We start from the raw sequence: 22,576 nt of genomic DNA, 5'->3' as shown, positions 1-22,576 counted from the left end.
GGTTAGAATTAGACCACAACAACAATAATGCAACTGTATGTCTCTCTTTCCTTTGTCCCTATGCACAGGCACTGTGAGGCACAGAGAGGTGAAATGCCTTGGTATCTGCATGGGAGAACTGGGAACATGAAGCAGAGGGATTTATCTCCACTAAGCCCTGCTGTGACTAGTAGACCATGCTGTCTTACATTAACAAGCAGATTTCTGCAGTGTTCAGATCCTGTTCTCATGCAGAGGTTGCTGCAAAGGAGATGATGGGGACAGAAACTGCCTTGTGCTCTTTAGGACTGCCCCACCACCATGCACATGTCGAAATCAAGAGTAAGAAACAGTGAGATGGTTCCTGGCCCCCTGCACTTCACCTGACTGCAGTGGTCCTGGCTCCCTCAGGAAATCAGATAAAAGCAGCAAGAAAAATGCCCAGGACACAACTTTACTGGCAGTAGGGGCACAGCCATTAGCCAAAAGGATTGCTTAATCTAATATTTGTTTCCAGACACTGGGGATTTCCTGAGGTTAGATGCTGCTTAATCAAACCATAGAGCAACCATTCAGCACCTGCCCCACAAAGTTTAAAAGCCATCTTTAAAAAAAAATAGGGACTTGTACCAAAGCAATACTGCAAATTATGTTTCCAATACAATTTCCCATGCTTCTCTTTTCTTCTCCCTTTCTGGCACATCACCACCCACATGAAAGCCAAAAAGAGACTGTGGTACCTGGTTACACAAGGGTAGTCCATCACAGTAGCAATTCAAAAGCTTGTTCCATAATCCAGCAATTTTTTTTAATCCAGAAGTCTCATTATAGATCGATTGACACATCTACTCATCCCAAAAGCCCTCCATCCACTACAGCAGCAACTTCATCAACTGCACTGAGAACTTTGCTGCTGCATGTCCCTGGTGCATTAGCTGGAGTTATTACATCCAGCTGCACAGCATAAAGCTACAGGAAACAATTTCATTAGGGTCCCATTAGGCTTAGACAGGTTGGTCTTTTTACATGCAAGAGTATAGTGGGGAATAGCTTTGGGCAATAATTTGAATGCATTGCTAAAATCATCATCTAAACTACAGATTCATATTTACAGGAACAGGCTTCCACCCATCTCGCACCAGCCCACACAGGTGGTTTGGGGTCTGGTATTCAAAGCGTGGTGGTACTGGCAGCAACACTCCTACAGGTTCCCACAGGAGCTTTAGGCACCGTGGGGACACAAGGGTCGTTCCCACTAGTTCACTATTTGCTGAATAATCCCTGGAAGCTGCCACTGGGCTGTGAGAGGACTCAAAGAGAGAACATATTCTGCTGGAAAATCAGCCCTGCTTTGCTTGGTGCTTTGCAAGGTGCCTCCTGCATAACTACTGGTCCACCATGACCCAGCAAGAAAGCTTAAAGGCCACCGCACAAGATCCTTATTATGTTGATTTAGAGTAACCCTGTATGGAATATGGCACAAGTCTTATGATCCAACCACAAGAGATTTTGATTTTTTAAAAGGATAATTCAGTGTATCCGTTCAGCTAAACAGAAAGCCCTGTGTCATAATAAAGCTGTCATGATGTTCTGGAAATATGGTCTCACTGGAGGAACACATTGTAATTTTATACCCAGCTATTTAAGAAGATGAGGCCAAGCCCTGAGTGACAGACATTTTGATGAAACAACACATGAATTAAACATAATTATACTAGAAAAACAGTAAAACAGAACTAATCATCGAGGCCCCCGTGTTGTACCGCGAGCAGTGACATTTGCATTGGCACAGGGCATTCCCATCCGGAGAGTTCCAAATCCTCCATGAATATCAGTAATTAAATAGTCTGCCGCACAGCCAGAGGGAGGCAAGTTTTGCCACCCCCAGTTAAGCAGAAAGCGAGGTCGACATCCCACCGTGACCCATGGGAGCCCCAGCTGCCTGTGCAGCCCCACGCATTCCCTCCTGCCTGCACAGGCAGGGGGCTTCTCCACCTCCTCTTTGCTCTTTGAAATGGCTACCATGCCCTTTGCTTATGAGGCTTTTCCCACTGGAAAAGATGCTGCACGCTCCAGCTAGATTTGTCCCAAAATTCAGACCTAGGATCTGCAGTCATAGTCTCACTAGGGAAGACTCAATGTATTTCCCCTCATAAAATTAAGATGAAATTTTATAAGGGCCTGCATGCTATAAACCTGTCTCCATATGCAATGTTCTCTCTATACATATTTAATATAGAAAAGAGAATATAATTGGGTTCAGGAAATCTGCTTTTTCTAGGTTTCCATGCAAGCTGGATCTCAAAACCCTTCTTTATGTCAACAGCAGACAACTGTTTCATACACTTCATCTAGCAGGGTTGGTAACTAACCTAAAAATGGCAGATGGAAGCATTAAATATTTATTGGACTAGAGTGCATTGATTTCGGAAATTGACACTTTGCAAATTACTTCTGTGTGAGCAGTAATTAAACAGTCGGGCACAGTCCAGTCCAGGTTCTGAGTAAGCTGCAATTCTTTTTGTAAAACATATGTATTCATAAAAAATACTAAAGCACGATGAACTAACACTTCTCTACTGATTTCCATCTGCACACACCAAATTGCTCTGCAATCATCAATTAAAATTAATTAAAACTTTGGAATGGTTTTCCACATAAAGTTGGAAGGGTGGGAGCCCTTGTGGCAGGCGCTCAGGCATCACGCCAGTTAAGCTTGCAGGGAGCAGGAGTAGATGATGCATTGCTTTAAAATACCAAGGACTCCATGACCTCGTGTTCCCAGTGCTCCTTAATGATGGGATTGAACTGGTGCTTGTAACAGGGGGAAATCATGAGAAAAGTGCAACTGTTACAGCCAGGTCCCTTGCAGGCTCCACATGTGTTCCAGGAGTGCAATTGTAAGTAGCATAAAGATGCTCTTTGCTTTTGAGCTCCCCCCTCATGTGGGAATAGGTTTGCTCAAGAGATACTGCAGTTTTATTCCCTTAAGCAGGATATTAATCTCCCACTTGTGCTATTGCACTAGCAGTAATGAGACTCACGCAGTCTTTTCTTTAATAGATCTTTTTTAAAAGAAAATATGTTTTAACTCTGCTTTTAAAGTAGCTTCCTTTTCCAGAACTAAAAGCCTTCCTTTCAAATGCTGTCCAATCTCCTTTCCAGGACTCTTTTCCCATTCACTGTACCTGCACGCTCAGGATCTCATGAAGGTAAGCATGTCCTATTCATTAAGGCAACAGCTTGAAGCCTCAACAATTTAATGGTTGATTGTATATTAGTGAACTGGAAGGTCTGGGTACCATTCTGCAACCCTCCTTCTTCAGCACAGACTGCTATACACTATATTTTGTTACCGTAGCTGGATTTTTCCCATGCTCTGACTACATCACTGCTTTTATACCTTCTCCCTTCCCCCAAAACATATGTACTTAAAAACCCACCAGAAATGAACAAACCCACCTACACACGGACAGTGAGTGTGTAAATCAGACTCTGAGCTTTTCTCACAGCTGTGGTGATGAAAGGACAGAGGGTCCACACAGACTGCGCTCAAGAATAAGGAGCTTATTCTCATTTTAGAGGCAATGCTGGGCTTTTCTGTGGTGGTCAAGGGAGCACAGAGGCGATGCTCTCCCCCCCAGCTGGGGAGCGATCCTGACCCCACTGCACAGCCCATCCCCAGGTACCAGGTGGCTGCAGCAGTACATGGAGGAGAAACGTGGAGCTGGCTCCACAGCACAACCCCCAACCAAGGCACTGGGCAAAGGAGGAGAAAGTGGGGGGCTCCTCTGGTTTAGCCCGGTCAGGTGAGAAGAGGGTGCTGCTGAGAGCATAGAAGAGGGGTCTTAGGTGCAGGGGAGCGGTGGTACTCTGCACAGACACAGGAGCTCGGATGGAATGCAGATGTGCTGGCAGGGCTATGCTCATTTTACTGTGTGCACATGCATGCAGGCTTCTTCTGTTTGCTTTCTCCCTCTCTCTCTCATTCCAAGGTGCAGATTAGGTTCATGTCCCCAAGAGCTCCTAGGAGTTTGTGAGAAAGTTTGCAGAAGATGAAGAGAACAAGGCTGCCAGGGGACTTTAATGAGAGCTACTCCTATTCTCATGGTGCAGTTAAGAGTCACATAATGAAACAGAGGCTGGTTTGTTTGTTTTTTAATGAGCTCTATTTATATTTGACTTTAACTATCCTCATTCATTTTCTCTGAATCAAATCTCTACTGCTAAAATCTTGTGCACCAGAGTTAATAAAGGGCACTCTAATCTGATTTACTGCATAGTTCCAAACACGAACATACTCGCAGGAGCGACTGATAGTTTACAGCAGCAATGTTTGAAGCGGAAGAATTGACAGCAAAATTGAACATAACTTCTCAACTGCCTCGCAGAAAGCTGAAGTAATCCTGCAGCCTTGTCTGGAGGCATTTTTCTTCCATGTTGTTGTAACTCCAAGAGGTTAAGGCTGCTGTTAAAGCTAGGTTTATGGTTCACAAACTGGAAGCTAGTGAAAAGCATGTGCCTTATCCAACAGATTTTGTCGGGCTGTTAGGGATGCCTGAGTTTCACGATGTCAGAGAGAGAGGAAAACCAGAAGAATCGCATGTGAACCAACCCAAGGAATGCAAGATCCTCAAGCTTTTACCTTCAATAATGCAGTGAAAAAACCAAACAAACAAAATAACAAATCAAGGGGGGTTGTGGCTCACTCCCTACGTAGAGGATTAAAACAAAAATCAGCAGTACCATTCCCTTGACTTCTTCCCGTCCTTAAAATAGAGAAGCCATGTTTCAACATAGCTAGAAATCTGAAATGGAGGTTTTCTCCTTGGAGAAAGAAATTTTGCCCCTATCTCCCTATTTAAGCTTTTAAACAAACAGTCTCATTCTAGAGAAGCAGCTGTGTAATTAAGCTAATTTTGGGATGAACAGTGTGATTGAAGAGCCAAATACTATCTTAATTATATACATTAATATTCTGCTAAGAAGATTCTTATCAAAAAAAAGATAATTCATGTTATTGCACAAGGAAGGCCACTAAAAATATAAAAATAACAGAGAGGGGTGCCAGTCCGAGACACGATGGATGACTGCACGGGCGTGAAAGCTGCTCCCAGCTGCAGAGGAAGCACCCAGCAAGCTACAGATAACACCTGCATCTAAGCAAGAACAGAGTGGCCAAAAGTCAGCTACTGTCAGAGGTGAATACTGAATGAGGGACTTCTGTGTCAAAGGGATTGTTGCCCCACGGCTGCCCCAGCTGCTTGGGAAGGATTTTTGGCTGCAATCTCTTCTATTTTTCTGTGAAGAAATGCAAAAAGGAGTACATTCACAGAAGCAAGCCGCAAAGGGAGAACCAGAGGTCAGAATGGGGGGATTAGAGGGAGGAGTCTCATTTGCTGGATTGGGCACAAGGATGCCCCCCTATTGTGGGAACACACTTCAGTCCCCATCTACAGAGCACCCCAATTGCCAGGAGGTGGGCGAGGGGCAGCGTCCGGCCCTGGGTGGCTGGCACAGAGAGCCTGGCAGGCAGACACGGAGCAGCCAGTGCACAGGGGACAGGAGCAGTGTGGGTTAGGAGCTGGGGAGCAATGTCTGTCACTGCCCCCGATGGGACGGAGCATCCCTCGTCAGAGCCATGGTGTGATCCCGCGCTGCTCTCCCATCTCTAACTGAGACTACACTGCAAAACCACAGCATTAACTAATCAAGAGGGGAAAAAAGGGATTTCCTTGTGGGTTAGGAAGGCACAATGGGGTGTGAAACTCCTGATTCCCACTATGGACAAAAAAAAAATAAAACAAGGTCTCAGAAAAGCCAGAGCTGCCTTGCTTGTATTGAAACACTGATTTAAAGGGAGTTTGCAATTGCACAACAGCAAGAGCCCTCTGGTCTCAGGTGCGCAAGGTGATGTTGGGGGATTTCTGGCTCACGGCCTCACCGCAGGGCTCTGCGTTCCCATCAGCCCCAAGAAGCAAGGCTGGCTCCATGCATGAACGGGAGATCTCCAAGGAAAACCCAGGTGCTGCAGGAAGCAGGGCGGCGAATACAAAAGCATTGCTCTTTCTGCTGAACGGGCAGTGAACTGGCATCTTTCAGAGGTGCTCTTTGGGATGAGACGAGTGCAAGTGCAGAAACGCCTGAGCTGGGGGGAACTAGGCAAGACCAGCGTACCCCCCTGAAATCCCCATAGGTAAAAAAAAGGACTGCACGCATTCGGATGAGCCGGCGTGGTCCTACCTGTCATGGAAACTGAGTCTCAGGCTGAATTCCACCCTGGGCTGTGACCAACAAGAAAGTCTGCTAATGTCACATATGACAGTGCTTTTCATTTCATGGTGTTTGTGGGAACAAAATGCCAGACAGCTCTTCAGCTAGACCAAATCAGAATCAGGTCTAAACTATCCTGTATATGTTTGGTTTTGCAAAATCAGAGCTCAGTGAAGAGTCACAGAGACATGTGTTAAGCAATGACAAGGAGAGGATTTAGGTCTGTTCTTGTCCCTCATACATTTTTACTTGGAGATCCCAAAGTGCCATGAGAGGGCATGCAGAAGAACCTCACTTACCCCTCCTGCCCTTTGATTCTCCCTAGGAAGCATGAGCTTCATCCCATCTCTCTACAGCAGAAACATGCCAGGAATACTGGGGAGAAAGATCATTTTCCTATCACAAGCTGGTTTAAAAAATGATGCCTGCAAATGTTTAAGAACTCAGTATCCAAATCACATGTGGCAGAAGCACAGCAATTTGGCTGTCCTGGAGAGAAACGCTCTATTCTGCAGACAGCAGAAGGAAGGGCAGGTAGAGGGCTGAGCTCCCATTTAGCAGAGTCATTTGTCCAAATTCCCATGTCCTACTAAGCCACAGGCCATAGTGGTGAGGAACAGCTGCTCAGTCCCTCTACTGCAAAACAATTTGGATGCAGAGACAAAGGTTGCCTTCAAATCAGTCCCAAGACCCACTGCATGAAAACTGTTACGCTGCACAGGGAAAGCAGCAACATTTTGCCTTAGGGCTGGAATGGCATCCCATGGTCCAGCAACTCCACTGTCTCCTTCTCAAAGCAGAAAACTCACCACTGCCTTTGAATGGGTTCCCAGGAGCCCAGCACAGAGATGAGATGGAATGGGATAGGGGCAATTCAGTAAGGGGACCCCAGACTTTCCATTTTAATCTCTAAAAGGTTTAGGAAACACTTCTCACGCAGCTCAGGAGAGCTTCACCTGCATGCTTTTGACACCAGAGGTGGAGCGGTGGTTCGGACTTTGTCCCTTGCAGCTTGTCACACACACGGCTAACAGCCCCAGCGCCTTCCCCTGGGAAGGGGAGATGTGAGGGCACCCATCTCACAAACAAACGTTGGATTGTTACTCATCTTAACTATGTGGAGCACCAAGGTCTCATTAATTAGCACTGATGTTTACAATGGAAGCCATGAGATATGAGCGATATGAAGATGGATGAATTCCAAGAGGATTTGGGAGCCAAAAAGGGCTGTGGGGGGATGGTTGTTTTGTTTCGGCTTTTTTATTCTGAGTTTTCCTCCTAAAGAGAGACTGCTGTAATTTAAATTCCATTTTGCATTAGAATAGGAAAAATTGCAGTCAGTCTTTTGCCACTTATCTAAATTGCAAGGTGCTGAACACTGCTGGAATGAAAAAGGGACCCTTGGACTGGCCAGTGTCCAGTCACTGGACTTGGGTTGTGGACCTGAAGGTCACAGATCAGGAGGTGTTTGGCTGAAAGGGTCTGGCTTAGTTTTGGTTCAGAGAATTTCCAGGAAAAATGCAAAAGTCCACCAACTGTCTGCCTCTACTGAAGCAGGGTCAAGCTCATGATAAAATAAAACCACCTGCTCTTTCAGACTTTCATCCCAAACCAGAGTAAACCTATTCTGATGCCCTTGTGGACTTGGCTCCTTCCCCTGTCTTTCATGTGCTCTAGTTGACATTATCAGGCATTCAGATTCCTTGGATGAGATCCTCAGGCATCAACCAGTGGGATTAAAATAAAGATCAGTTGAAAACAAAAGCATTGGTGGTTCTTTTGTGCACTTTCTGATTTTTGAGCCATTAGGTCATGTTCCTTTTATACCTTGCAGCTTTTCTCTGTAACAGAGAAGTATAGAAAATTGAGGGGGGTTTAAACAAGAGGTAGGATTCTCATGTAATCCCTTCAGTCCAGCAGCTGAGGCTTTAGGAAAAAAATCAGTTATCACGAGAGCTAGAAAAGCTGCCTCAATTCACGACTCTTTTCTATATGACAATGCCAACAGCAGAAACAGCTGCCCTGTTTCTGAGCACTAAGTAACCCCATTTCTCCCCTTCATCTCTATTGTGTTGCTGATCCCTAGGGAAGGGTCTTGAGAATTCAACAGAGAAACCCAAATCTGGATATCGGGGCAGGGGAAGCTCAGCAGGAGAGTAGATCCTGTACTTGATCCCAGCCCAGAAGCAGATCCTCCACCACCACCTCAACCTCCACAATCTCCAGGGCGAAGATGGAAGGACCACACTCATGCTGAGCTCTGGGGTGTCCTTTCATCTCCCCTTCCTAACCTGTAGATTCAAAATTAACATGACATGAGTATGCCCTTAGGGTAGAGGGCAGAAGGGTTAACATCTGCATCCCCCGGAGAGACACGATGACACTTAGTGTATGTGTCTGACATGTGCCATCAGTGGGCAGGTTTAAATAAGGTTTTTTATTTAAAACCTTATTTAAACCAAATCAGAAGACGCCATCACCACTAGCGTGATTTTTCCAAAGCACAATATATAAAACACTAACAAGCACTACAATCCTCAAAACAGCTTTTCTCTCTCCTTTTGCCATCCTGCTAATCGTGATGTCTGGGGCTATAAAAAGGCACAGCACAAGAGCATGTCTCTCATTCTGATCTGCTTCCGTGTTTATAACCATCGCTTATCTAATGACACTTAGGAAGTGTTACCAAGGAGACTATTTGCATCCTGCATGATGTTGCTAAAGCAACACTGCTAAATTAGATGCAGTGCTCTTAGACTTCACCTACCTATTTGCATTGCTATTAAAATGAAACAGTCACAGGCTTAAACTAATTTTGGGTCATTCACTCATCCAAACACCTGAAAATAGTCCAATGGCAGCAGCTACAGAGTTCCCCCTTAAATCTAGCACATCTAGGTCTCCATCTCTTCCATGTATTTCTAGCTTGCCTGTCAATGTGACCTGCAGACAAAGCAAGCCATCTTTTCTTTCATACTATAACCTTCCTCCACAGGATGTGTTTTCCCTATATGTTTAGCTTTTATTTGAATACATCAGGAAATTTTAACTGTCATAAATAATTACAGAATCTTAGTATTTGGTGGAGCATGGCAGAAGGCAGTTTGTAAGTAGCATTAATTTTTGAGGCACAAGATGGCTCAGGGGCACTGGAAATGCAGCAACTTGCCTGAAGTTTATGGATCAGCTGTTCGTCCTCACTCTGAGTCTTGGTTCAGCTGTAAAGAGTCACCATTCAAGGGCTTCAAGATGGCCCATGGAAAGATTAAAATGCTAAATAATGACTAATAGGGTAAAACACTCATTAGAGAGGTGATAATAAAATCAAAAGAATTTAAAACTACTAAGAACGATAAACAAAAATAAAGGCCAGGGGCTATTTTAGGTGAAGTTACAGAATAAAACAAAGAAGCACAAAAGACTACCGGTAGAAGGGAGATTGAGCAAAAGGAACCAAGAGGTGTGTTTGCAATGGTTTCCAAGGCAAGTAACAGCTTTTCTAGAGTTTGGACAGTTGTCAATATGCTAAAAAACAGACTTAAAATTAAAATCCCCCCCTAGTTAATGTAGAAATATGGACAACTGTTTGGAACTTTACAGCAAATATTACAATTGCATAACAATCTATTATATGCAGTTGTACCTATACAATAAATATAATTTAATTGTATTCTTCATGATACCAAGCAATGTCACAAGCAAAGGCACCAGGCTCTCTGAACTCAACTCAAATATTCCGGTGCAAATCTAGAGCAATGTATTAACCCAACAGCTTTCTAGTCTGATGGTCTGAGCAGTACACTTTGGACAACCACACATAATAACACCATCCTACCAATACCTAGCTGGAACTCTCCATCACTATTTAATATGTTTATTCCAAAAATAACACCTGCTTTTAACACTTTCAAATTTAACAGATAAACTCAGGCAAGGACATAAATACTTGGCATCTGTCACTGAATTCAATCAGCTCCCTAAATCAGAGCAAAAGCACCCTGTTCCAGCTTTGCTTCAGTGCATAATATGGTTTGGGTGCCTTTTATTAATAAGACCTTGCTTTAGCTCAGAAGCGCTACTAAAAAGCACACCTGGGAGCATTTTACTATATATAAAACCTCTGTTCCAACAGCAAATTTGATCCGCCTACAGAATCCAATCATGAGGAGGTAATTCTCCTTCCTGCTGAATAGGCTACAGCATGAAAAAGCCCATGTCCAGAAAGCATTTCACCTGCCAGCACTTGTAATTGCTTATGCCTGGGAATTTAAGCTGAAATACCAGAATCTGGGCTGGTAAAGAATTTGCTAGCAGTATCGGGCCCCAGTTCAGCCAGGCAGGTATATCCTTTGGCTCTTGTGCTTTTAATAATATTTAAGGATGCTTTTCAGAGGGCTGCAAGAGACAGAAGTGCCCAAGTGAGTCAGTGGCAGCTGAACACCATTGCCTCCTTGCAGAAGGATGCTGCTGATGCTTTGCTGAGCAGGGAGGGGGTGATGTGGGCAGATGGAGGTGAACACCTGCTCAGCTCCACTGATGGACTGGAAACACAGGGGGAAGCCCTCAAGTCCCAGCATTGCCCTAGGAGGCAAAACTGGATCCCGAGTCTGGATCACATGAACTCCATGGGAAATGGTGGATGTAGGACTACTGTGTTCAACAGATGAACTGAATCTTCTGCTGAACTGTTGTGCAAAATATAAATAATTTTACTTCCCTAGACATCAGCCTATTTTAGGATGAGGGGATGGGTCAAGCTCTGTTTTCCGCCTCTCCACAACAGCTGCGGTGAGGCTCAATTCCTCATGTTTTGTCATTGTTTTAGCTCCTCCATGAGAAGGTGTGATAGAGACACAGAAGATTTCTGTAGGTGGCCATGGCTGAAGAGCATGTGTGTGCCCACCAGCACACTCTGCTGAGCTGCCTGGACATGCGCCAGCATGATGCCATTGGAGAGCCTTCTCCAAGCCACATGGTGGGGAAGCCACCCTGCAGGGGGCAAGCAGTGCTGGGGTTTGAATAAATACTCAAAGTCTTCCTAACTCCCCTCACGTAGCAAAAAGATGATGGCTCAAGTCTCGCGGGGTTTCTGATCTACAACAGCTGTATTCCCTCGTGCCTTCTCCCATAGCTGCCACAAGAAAACTTCATGAAGGTTTAGAAAGCAATCCTACATGGAAAGAGTCAGTCCTACATGGAAACAGTCCTGCATGGGAAAGGGTTATTTGTGTCCATGCACAAAGGATGCAGAAGGTCGTTTTTAGTTGCCCCTGCTCAAGGGGAGCTTTCCCAGGACTCAGCTCTCCTTGCTGACTTCAGGTGCCCTGTGTGAAACATGCCAGGGAGGGCTCCAAGGAAGGGTCAAAAATGAGGATTTGCATCAGCAGCAAGGCAGAGAGGGGAGGAGAGGAGGCATCATCCTTGCCACCAACCGACTCCTCCTTCTCCCATGGGAAATAAGATCAAAAGAAAAAAGAGGTTTTCTCTGCACTAACTACGCCTGTGAAATTTTCTGAAGATTTTCTGTTGGTTTTGGATCAGGTCCTAGACCATGTGGACAGAGCCCATACTGTATGATGTGTCTGGATTATTTATTAGCAAAAGGGTTCCCTCTGCAATCAAGCATGTCGAGCACCTTATTAAAACATGCCCCGCTCCGTATCTGACCCAATGGTGTTGGCATGAATTTCTCACCACACCCTAAAGAACACCACTGGACTGCGAATTATCATTACTTCCCTCGTCTCAGTTCCTACATGGTCTTATCTAAACAATGTCATAAATCTTATGGGTTTTATCTGAACTCTCCTCCTCCTAGTGACATTCTGTACTTCTGAATAATGTTGTCTCCATATGAATTACAAGGGGCACAGCAATAATGCTTCAGCAGAAGCAAGGGAAGCAGTGGGAAAATAGCTAAAAGCTACACTGAACTGTTTTCCTACTTGTAATCTTCTGTCATATTCTGAGTTGGAAGATTAGATAACGAGACTATTTATAGCGGCATTGCTGGGTGTGTATCACAAACCTTTTATTGTAAGACCATGGCAAGTATGAAATTTTAATTTTGCCTGCCACTTCCCTGTGTCACGGCTTCATTTGCAGCAAAGCATTTTTTCTTTCTCAGTGGGGTTATTAATAATGGATGTAGCATTAACATTTCAAATTGGGAGTTTACCCTCAGTCTCTGTTTCCACCCATCGCTCAGTAATTCTTCCTCCTGGGCTTCATGTTGGACTGACAACCGGAGACTGACAATATCTGCTCAGTCACCAAACACACATTGCGTGGGCAAGAGCAACCAGAGCTCACTCCATTCACTGCTACAGGTCCCACCTGCAGGATTTCTCTGGTTGAAACCTCAAGCTGCTTCTTAATCTCTCTGCTAAATTCTCCAGTGCATGCCAAAAGGGTCTGAGAGCAACTGTCCAAAGGAAATGCACTGAACACCAGATGATCTCCACAGGCCAGGAGGCACCCAGCGGATGGTGAGAACTTTCTGCCACAACTGATGCAGGGCAGATGTCAAGTGGAGAAGCAAAGATCTCAACTGTCAGTACTTATCACTTGGCATCTCAACTCTAAACCTTTAAAACCAAAAGGTATTCGTGGATTTAAATAGGGAGAACTTTCTGCACCTTTATTTTATTTTATGCCTGTTAAGGGATGTAATTGTTGAATGGTTGTACCATTAAACAGGTACACTAAACGATATACAGAGATGGGAGTGGGAATGTAGAAGTCTAGTATTAACATCAGAGGTTACCCAGGTCTCTTATAATGTGTTTGCTGCATTTTTTAATAAAGTAAATTATTTCAACTACTTCTCCTCTTTCAGCACTTGCTGAAATGCTGCAACATAATCAATTAGTGAGGCACATTTTCTCTTTGCCATTTTCTATCACATCCATTCAAGTGACTCACTCACTCACGTAATACACAGATTCTGTTTGCACCATTTACAGTTATTTGTATCCTGTCTTCTACAGTGACTCAATATTTCTATGGGAAACCAGCTCTTCCCTTCCTACCTAGTAAATACTTGTTAAGTACAAAAACCAGACATTTATCATGGACAAAAATGATCCTGCAAGATAGACAGATAGATATTTAAAAACACAATGGCACCGGTTGCTCAAATCAAAGAAATCCGGTGTATTATCAATACAATTAAATGCTATATTAAACAGGTATCCCTTAATGAGGAGATTTGAACTAACCTTCTGATGAAGAGTTGGAATCTGGATGGTAAATAAGCTCTGGATCTACAGCTGCTTGGCTTATCTGGCAAAAGCCTGTCCAGTAGCACATTAAGACTCTAACACTAAGCTTTCCATTAGATGGTGTTGATGAGCAGCAGAGCACAAAACAGTCACGTCTCCATCCAAGTAGCAGTTAAAGGGAAATCAAGCAGAGCTTATGCCTAACAGAGGATAAAAGATAATCAGTAGGGTTTTTAAATCGTATGTTGACATATGGGAAGTCAATGTAAATTAGAATGAATCAAACATAACATGATTACGTTTCTTCTGACTGAGTCAGGGTGTGAGCTACAGCTTTCAAGAAAGGTGAGGCCAGGTGTCCAGACAGGGGCTGCACACGAAGACTTTCATGCTCCCATCCATCTCCCCAAGTAAGAAACCAATATGCCAAAACAGCCCCTGATTAATTCCACTGGGACAAAAGATCCCAGATTTCCAGCTCTGCTCAGCATCCCATGGTCCCTTGGCTCTTCATAAGCTGGGCCCCTTCTTTGCTACCCCACTGACTAGTTACTGACACTGGCACTGGCCAGTTACAGAGCTCCCCAGCCATTGCTGTGCTGAATCAATCTTCTCAAGTCCTGATGCTAGGCACAGGATGTGTTCTGGCCCTATCATAAAAATGATGAGTTCGACAGTCAATAGGGAATCTCTGCATATGCCCATGCACATGTGTGTAAGCCCACACACGCAGGAACATCTGGAAGTGTCATTGTTACCAGTATGAAACCCAAACACTGAATACGAAGGAACACACTGAGGAAGGAAACTCTGCAAGCAATGTCAGTACTTTAGAATTTATTTTGTCTAAAATTTTAATACTGTTTTTTCCAAAAAATGTTTACATTAAATGGATTTTTTTTAAGACAAAAAAGCCTGCACGGTATTTTGTCTCTGAGGCTGGCTGGGAACTATTAACATTTACTTTTCAGAGTTTTGCATAAAATAGCCCTGAGATTTAACCAGACAGTTTTCTGAGAGCTGAGAATCCTTCCCTGTGCTTCAAGCAAAGAGTTGAGCTGAGGCAGACTAATGGAGAATTGTATAAACATAATACCACCATGGCATCCTCAGCCCTATACCTTTAAAACACAATCCTATCTTAATCCTGTAACTGGAAGGTCAAATAACCAGTAATGTAAACATGAACTGGAATCTTATATACAACATGCTTTTATCAGCTAGAGATCCCCAAGAATGAATGGAGATTAAAACTACCCCAGCTCAAATTTAACCACATAGTTGCATCAAACCAGACCCTAGGGTAAATATTCAAGTGTCTGCCCTCCTCCCCAGCTACACAGCTAGCAATACCCTAGTTAGCTAGGTTAAAAACTAGCTCAGGTTCATGTATACATGTTCCAGTCACAGCAGAAACTTTAACCATTGCTAAGTTTCAGTTAAAATTCAGCTCTTGGCCCCAAAACTACTTTGGGATTTATCAATTTGTGGCACAGAACTGAGCACCTGCACAGTGCTGTGATTAAAGTAAGAAACTACTTTGGGATTTGGCAGTTCGCAGCACAGCACTGAGCACCTAGACAGTGCTGTGATTAAGGTTAATCTTAGATCAACCGTTTCTGGATGGAGCCAATCCCGAAACACAGGCATTGAAGACCCACTCCTCAGGACAGTTCAGAATTGGATTACCCAGATGTCCTAAAATTTCAAAGCAGACCAAGTCAGAGCATGTGTGGATCCCCAGCCTGAAATAAGTAGCCACCATGAAGGTATGCACCATAAGTAAAACAACATGTACTTATGTACTTGCCATGGGCAACAATTTCAGCTATGCAGAAGTAGCGGGTTCCTGCAATTATCCTAGCAGCAGTAGGTAAGAACAGCTGCCAAATCCGAAATCTTCCAAGCCTCTGTATTAGAAATCTTCCCAGGTATGGAGATATTCACAAAAGCTGCTATTTCAACAGTCTAGGAAACAAAGCGGGGGCTACTCAGGCCTCTGTCATTTGGGAGGTCAATGTAAGCAAAGAGGACCTTTCTCTTACTCCAAAAGAGCCCACAAATGCAAAAGCACCTTTGTGAAAATCACAAAACACAGGAGACACAGCCTCATCCGAGAAAGCTTGCACAGGGACCTCTTAACAATCTCTACTGCCTCCCAAATAAAGCCTGGACATTCTGTGCATGACTTGATGCTGCCATGGCAATGAACTGCTCTGTAAACACCCGGGCAGGGACATTCATGAAAAAGAGGATAGATCCATCTAGAGACCAACCAACACCAGAGCGGGCTCTATCCCTCCATCTACCACTGCAATGTCTGAACAACCCAGCTCCAGCTTTCACTGGTGTGAAGAAGTTTTAAATTCTCATTTCAGCATTATCCTTATCAGCTAAACACAGGTAGCCTTAGGAAGATGCCCTCAGGAAGTCCATACGAACAGGGCAAGTGTGTGGTCTTTGTATATAGCAAACTTCAAAGGATTCCTCTTTCATGACCTCCTCCAATCTCCCGTAAAATTGGACCCATTTTAGCATCCATAACATCCACTATTAATGAGCTCTACAGAGCTACTAGCCACTGCAGATGGCTACAGCCTCCTTTCACTCAAAGAGAGCTGAAATCTACCAACTTCATTTGATATCCTCCTAATTCTTGTTCTGGAAGAGACAGTGAAGAATGAAGCTCTGCCCCTTCTCTACATGCCAGTCATTTCCCACCCTAGTTGTCCCTCTTTCCAGAGGTAAGAGTCCTAGTTTATTCAATCACTCTTTATATAAAATTAATCCCCTTCCCCCTCCACCCCCAGTTCTCCTGTTTTAAGATGGTAGAAGGGGAAGAACCAGAACTACACACAATATTCAGATTTATAAAACAATCTGGTCATGGCCTCTGTTTTCTTCTGTTTGGCTTCCCTTATAATTTCTAGTAATTTGTTTGCTTTTTATAACGGCTACTGAGCCTTGCACTAACATTTTCAGCTCAATCACCCCACTAATGTTTTGGTTCCTACTGGTTTTCAAAAGTAGCCTTTCCTGCCCTTGAGAAATACTGACCATCACCTGTGGGCAAAGTAGCACATGATTTTCTGGGAAATTTCTGACAAGCTGCAGCATTACCTGCTCCACCAAGAGGCTTCAGCACCCTATGAAAAGGACAATGGGAAAGGAAAAGTAAGATTGACAAATTGCCGTGTTCGGAGCACTGAGCAATTTTAGGCAGTTTAAACGCAATACATCAAAGTCCAGTGGCTTGGGAAAAAATCTAGCACTTGGAAGAAGGTCATATAAACCTAAGAACCTCAGACAGGAAAAATTTCATACCTACAACCCAGACACAGTGACAGGTCAGAGGGAAACAAGCACAATCCTGGACAGAATGAAAGCAGAAGGGCAGGAAGCAGGAGGCATCCTTCAAAGCCTTGAATGATGAAACTTCTAACTCTCTAAGGCTGGAAGAAAACGAAATAGCACTTAAAAGAAGAACCAATTATGACAGCAGTGGGAGCTGAGGTTATCTCACAGCATCACTATTGGCATCGCCTCCCAGTGCACTGCTTGCACCCCAACTTCTAATCCCCATGATGATCAGCTGCTGACGTCCTTTTACTTCCCACTTAGTTTTATCTAGTGAGTGCACAAAATCGAGCTGGCAGCAGGATAGTCTTTCCTATCAACAACATACAATTATTGAAATGCCTACACCAGCCAGATTGCTATCTTCTGCATGTATTTCAGAAGCTCATAAAATACCAGTGAAAAGATAAAAAAGTCCGACATATTTATGTGTCAGTGGGATATAAAGTTTGGAACAGCAACTGCAAAAATGTAGGCAAAGACTGTATAATCATGACTGGTATCCCCCGTGGGCCAGGAAAAGCAGCAAAGCCCCTGCCTCCTTGATAAAGGGCTGCACAACAGGCTGTGTTTCAGGGGGCCTGCAGCCAGAAAGACAGTCACACCCTTCAGCAACCCACTGCTGACTCTGACTTCAGGTTTCCTAGCAAAGGAAGGGACTAAGAACTGTCCTACCAAGGTGCCAGTCTGCTTCATGCAATACTCCGGGGATATAAACCCCAAATCATCCCACAGAGATCACCCAGACACATGAGTAAGAGCTATCTGTATGAATGAGCAGTTAAGTACAGGGGACCATGGAAGCACGCAGCACAACACGACTCAGCTCTCAACGGGAGCCTCCAGATGACACTGTAATACAAATAATAAAGAATAACCCATGAGTAATCAGCCACTGCTGAAAAGAGTATCTCTGACTAGCTCGGGCTGTCTCTGTAATATAGCGCGTGCATAAATATCGTAGGTGCATTAACCTGTGAGAAAACCGACAGGAAGAAATCCTGCTCACTGTCACTCACCATGGAAAGCTACCTTCCAAGGCAAGAGGGGGCTCAGGAAAGGGTAGCAAACCTGAACAGGAGGCTGGAGGAAAGGATTTAAGAGAGAAGATAGTAATGCTTCTTAGCTTTTACAATGTAATATTGCTCTGGTGTCCACAGAAATGGCTAAGCCTTCTTGAAGCTAAGGACAGGGAGACAAGTGAGGATAAAGAGCCGCTTGCGCATGGAGCTTGGGAGATGGCATTCAGGTCCTGTACCTCACCTCTGGCCCAAGGGATTGCAGAAACTCCATTTCTAGCATCCCGGACCAGCAAATCTCTAACAGGGTACACAGCCCACACATCACAGTAGGAAGAGTTAAACCCATCCAGCAAGGCTGAACAGTAGGAAGGAATGCAACAGCCACAGAGATTTGGAAGATGCAACAGTAGGCAATGAGGGTAATTTACAAAGCTACACCAGGATTATAAAGGAGAATTAAGAGAGGAGATTGAATAGACTATTTTGGAAGAACCCTGAAGCAGGGAGATGGGTTGAACTGGGGATGTATGTCTGGAGAAATAATAGAAATCTCTTTGGTTGGAACAGTTCAAGCCAGACTGCCCTGGCACTAGTAAATAAACGGTACACAGAGACACCGATGCAAAGGTTGATCTTTTCAATCACAGAATCCAGGAGATTAGATATGGCTGGAGTTTTCCCATTCCGTTCCACTCCGAACAGCCATACACACCTTGTTTGATAGTTATCACAAACCATATTTCAGAGAGGGTGGACAGCAAAAATTTCCTGGAGTTTATCTGGCTGCATCATTAAGGAGATTGTTACCAGATAATCATAATCTTTTGCTCAGCATTCGGAAAGTACACAATGGATCACCTTCCGTCACTCCAGAGAAACAGCCATGTCTGGGTTACGGGAAGGGAAATACTCACAGGAATGCTGAAAATAATCTCACCTCAACCTCCCCGTCATGGTATTACCAAGTGACAACCTCCTCCCAACCACTGGCCATGACATTAAGATTATCAGACACATCAGGACCATGGCATCTGATCAGCTGCAGTCCTGGAGGACTTCTGTTTCCACTGACTTCAGTTTTCACTGTCTCCAAACCGGCCAAAGTCTGCAGGCACAACTGTGACACCAAAATCTGGATTAACAATCCAGGCATGACATACTGCTTCGGAATCAGTAATTCCAAAGTGCTCGTACCTAGCAGTTTCTAGTCAACAGCAATGTGAAGTCCTTTTATAAAGGGCTGGACATATCATATTTTAAAGTACTGTCCTACTCTGAAAGCAACTCTAAAATCATCAGCCCAGGGTCACAGGTTTACTGTTGCAGGCACCTTCAGTCAAGGCCTGCCTATTTCAACTACCTGGTTTTAAAACTGCAGCTGAAGTCTGAGAATCAAGTTGGGTGCTTTCCTTCTTAGGAATGCAAGATCATCAGAAGCAAAGCAAGTATTCTGCCAGCCATGTCAGTCTTCAATGATATTTCTGTGTTGTGCCTTCAATACCACCAAAAGTATCACATGGTCTTCAGAAGATTTACTTAACTAAAGGTGACCATTTTTAGCAGGACTAACAGAAAAGTATAAAAATTTTCAGTACATGTGGGCAACAGCTCTACTATGTACAGAGGTCTTATTTCTTCTACAGCAGAGATGAACTTGTAAGGTTCAGGGACTGTCTTCAGAGTCCCCAGACCACCTTGGGAAACTTAATGCAATCATAGCTGCTTCTTTAGCAAGAATGAGCCTAAATCACCCCTGGCACCAGGTTAGGGAGAGGTCATCACTAGACGGTGGCCAAATTATCAAGTACAGTATCCCTAACACTGAGCTGGACACTGAGGGAAGAACAACAGGGGATCTTCAATTAAAATACACTTCACAAAATGTTAAATGGCAGATCTGTAACAAAACTGTGTGACATTCATACTTTCGCAGCTATGCCTCCAGACCATTTTACCAGAACCTGTCAGACGCAATCAGACTTGTTTATTCTGCATTTAAATGTAGGACCTGAGGCAGACCAGTTTCAAAAAAGGCAGAAGAGGCACATATTGTCCCTGGCAGTTGCTTGGGTTTTACAGAGAAGGCAATGCCTTGTTAACTCTTTACTCCAAATCACAATTATTTCAGGGCTCTGCTACATTACAGTCCTGAGAACATTTCTGCTTGCTGCCTCAACACAGGTAGAATTTAATTAAAATGGAAATTTAAGGAAGAAACAAAGAAACAAAGTGCCATCAACACACACCCCACACCCCCCAAAATAAGGTGATCCATACAGAGCATCTTCAAAACCACATGTAAGCCACTGATAATGGATTAAGTGGCAGTGTCCCTTCTGGATCCAGTTTATGAATTCTTATCTGCTTAAGGTTGCTCCAGAAAGATTTCCAGCTGACAGCATGATTCTTAAGAGACAAATCCTCCCTGGCAGCTTACAATTGCATACCAACTACTACAGCATCGCATGTGCCTTCATGTTTGAATTGATAGAGAACGACGGTTCACCATTTAGGTATCAGCATCCCCCTCCTTGCAAGTCTAAATTTAAGCACAGCCATTGTCTGGGCTGAGTTTCTGACTGACTTTGTCCATGACAGAGCACTAAGCATTCGTAACATCTTGCATGGCTATTAAAAAAGACATGATATAATCACCCTTAGTTCACGCAACTGTTCCGAATCATCCAAGTAGGGAGGAAGGGAGCAGAGAGGTGTAACAGAAGAACAATGCCAGTATCAGAAAGTCCTTCAGTATAACAACCAGTTGCCCAGCTCATCATTAACCATTTCCAGTCCCCTAGACCATGCCAAAGAAGCATTTGAAAGCTCAGTAAAAATAAGGGTGAACAGCAACATCCCTATTTCCATGCTGGTGGCTGCAAATTCTGCAACACACTGGAGAAGCTGCAACAAGTTTTCACCATCTGAGATGGCTGTGAGAGAAGCACCTTCCCTCATTCCCTGCTTACTGAGAGATGTCTGACATCCTCTACCCGCATCATTCATTGCCTTTGGCTGTGAAAACGTGCTTAGGGAAAAGGTACCCAGGTAGCATTGAACACATACGGTGTGTACCACTGCCCAAGAAAATCCCTTTCAAGAATGATGGGTTATTTTCTGCTACCACCCTCCCAGCTTACAGTCAAAGGGGGCAAAAGAGGGCAGGGACAGAGGAGACCTTGGGCAGTCACTCCTGCTCACCTTACAGAACTCATCCCCATCCGATTTGGTTCCAACAGCTCCCCAGGATTTCAGAAAAGGGATTTCATCTTTATAAGGAACAGAATAACCACGTAAACTGGATAAAGAGCCCCAAACACCCCCTGCCCTCTTCCAAATAGGACTGACAGTCCCACACACACACATTCCTGGAGCACCCAGAAAATACGCCAGAGCAAAGCTTTTGTTCACCAAGAAACACTTGGGGACTCTTTAGTGGTCCAGCTCCTCCGACATGTTGTCCCTTGCTCTCCCGGGGTGCCACTGCCCGGGGAGACCTGCGCGCCCATAGCCACCCATGGGGCACTGCCGGGGAAGCAGCGGCAGGGCTGGGAGCAGAGCGGGGGGACCCACAGCGCCAGAGGGCATGGGGTGCCAGGCACGGAGCCATCCCACCCCGGGGTGCCCAGCGAGCCCAGCCTGTCCCGAGGCGCCTGGGGTGCTCCGGGAGCCCAACCCGCCCGGAGTGCACAGGGAGCCCAGCCTGTCCCAGGGTGCCTGGGCTGCCTGTCCGGCGTGGGGTGCTCAGGGTGCTGTGAGCGCCTAGGGGTCTCATCCCAATTTGGGGTCCCTCGGGTGCCCAGGGTTTGTGTCCTGCCTGGGTGCCCATCCCACCTTGGGGTGCCCAGAGCACCCACGCTGCTCCGGGCTGCACGGGTGCTTCGGGTGCCCCGAGGTACCGCGGGCGGTCGTCCTGCCGGGGGTGCCGGGGGTGCCGCTCCTGCCGCGGGTGCCGGCCGAGCCGTACCTTTGAGGTGGTGGTGGCGGGCGCGGTGCAGGCGGCCCTGGCCGCCGCGGGGCAGCGCGGGGATGCTGGAGAAGCGGCTCCCCATGGCGGCATCCGAGCCGGGCCGGGCCGAGCGGCACCGCGCACGGTCTCTCCCCGGGGGAGGCGGGGGCGCAGCGTTCCGCCGGCGCCTCCCGCGCTCACTCCGACGCCGAGAGCTCCGCTCCTGCCCGCCGCCCGCCGGGCCCCATGCCCCGCCGTGCCATCGCCCTCCGCGGGGCCGCGCCGGCTCCGCTCGGCTCCGCCGCGGCTCGGTACGGCGGGGCGGGGCGGCGGCACCGCGGCCCCCCCGCCGCGGCCCGTCGCCATGGAGACAGTTGTTCCGCCCCGGGAGAGGGGGGGGGCAGCGCCGCCGCGCCGCCCAGATGTGCCACCGCTGGCGCGACAGGTGGGGGCACGCGGGACCCTCTCCCGACACCCCCCCGGACACCCCCACCCCACCCCCCCTCGGCTCGGTCCCGGGCACACGACCGGGGGGCCCCGCGGGGAGGGCGGCGGCGCCGCCCCGTCCCGACTCCCCGGGGTCTGGGCGGTAAACACGGCCACCCCCCCCCCAGGGCGCCGCGCAGCCCCGGCTGCCCCTTAAACCGCCCCCGAGGGGCAGCCGCAGGGTCAGGGACATTATTGCCCAGCCCACGAGGAAAGCGCCTCGCGGCGTGGGGCACCTCCACCTCCCGGGGCCGGTGCTAGGCTGGGCCTCCCGCACACCTGCTGGC

The 22,576-nt window shown here is 46.0% G+C and overlaps 1 protein-coding gene across 1 annotated transcript in view; it reads right to left on the bottom strand.

Annotated features, from left to right (window-relative positions):
- The window catches only part of NEURL1 (neuralized E3 ubiquitin protein ligase 1), a 169,961-nt gene extending 147,907 nt beyond the window's left edge, over positions 1-22,054 (bottom strand). Inside the window, exon 1 of the mRNA XM_074875209.1 lies at positions 21,822-22,054. Within this exon, the coding sequence (XP_074731310.1) occupies positions 21,822-21,906 (85 nt within the window). The 5' untranslated portion in view covers positions 21,907-22,054. The remainder of the gene's footprint in view (positions 1-21,821) is intronic.
- Positions 22,055-22,576: the final 522 nt, after the last annotated feature.

The sequence above is a fragment of the Strix uralensis genome, chromosome 7 (genome assembly GCF_047716275.1).
Source record: "Strix uralensis isolate ZFMK-TIS-50842 chromosome 7, bStrUra1, whole genome shotgun sequence".
In the NCBI taxonomy this organism is placed as follows: Eukaryota; Metazoa; Chordata; class Aves; order Strigiformes; family Strigidae; genus Strix; species Strix uralensis.
This window is presented reverse-complemented; position numbering and strand designations above follow the sequence as displayed.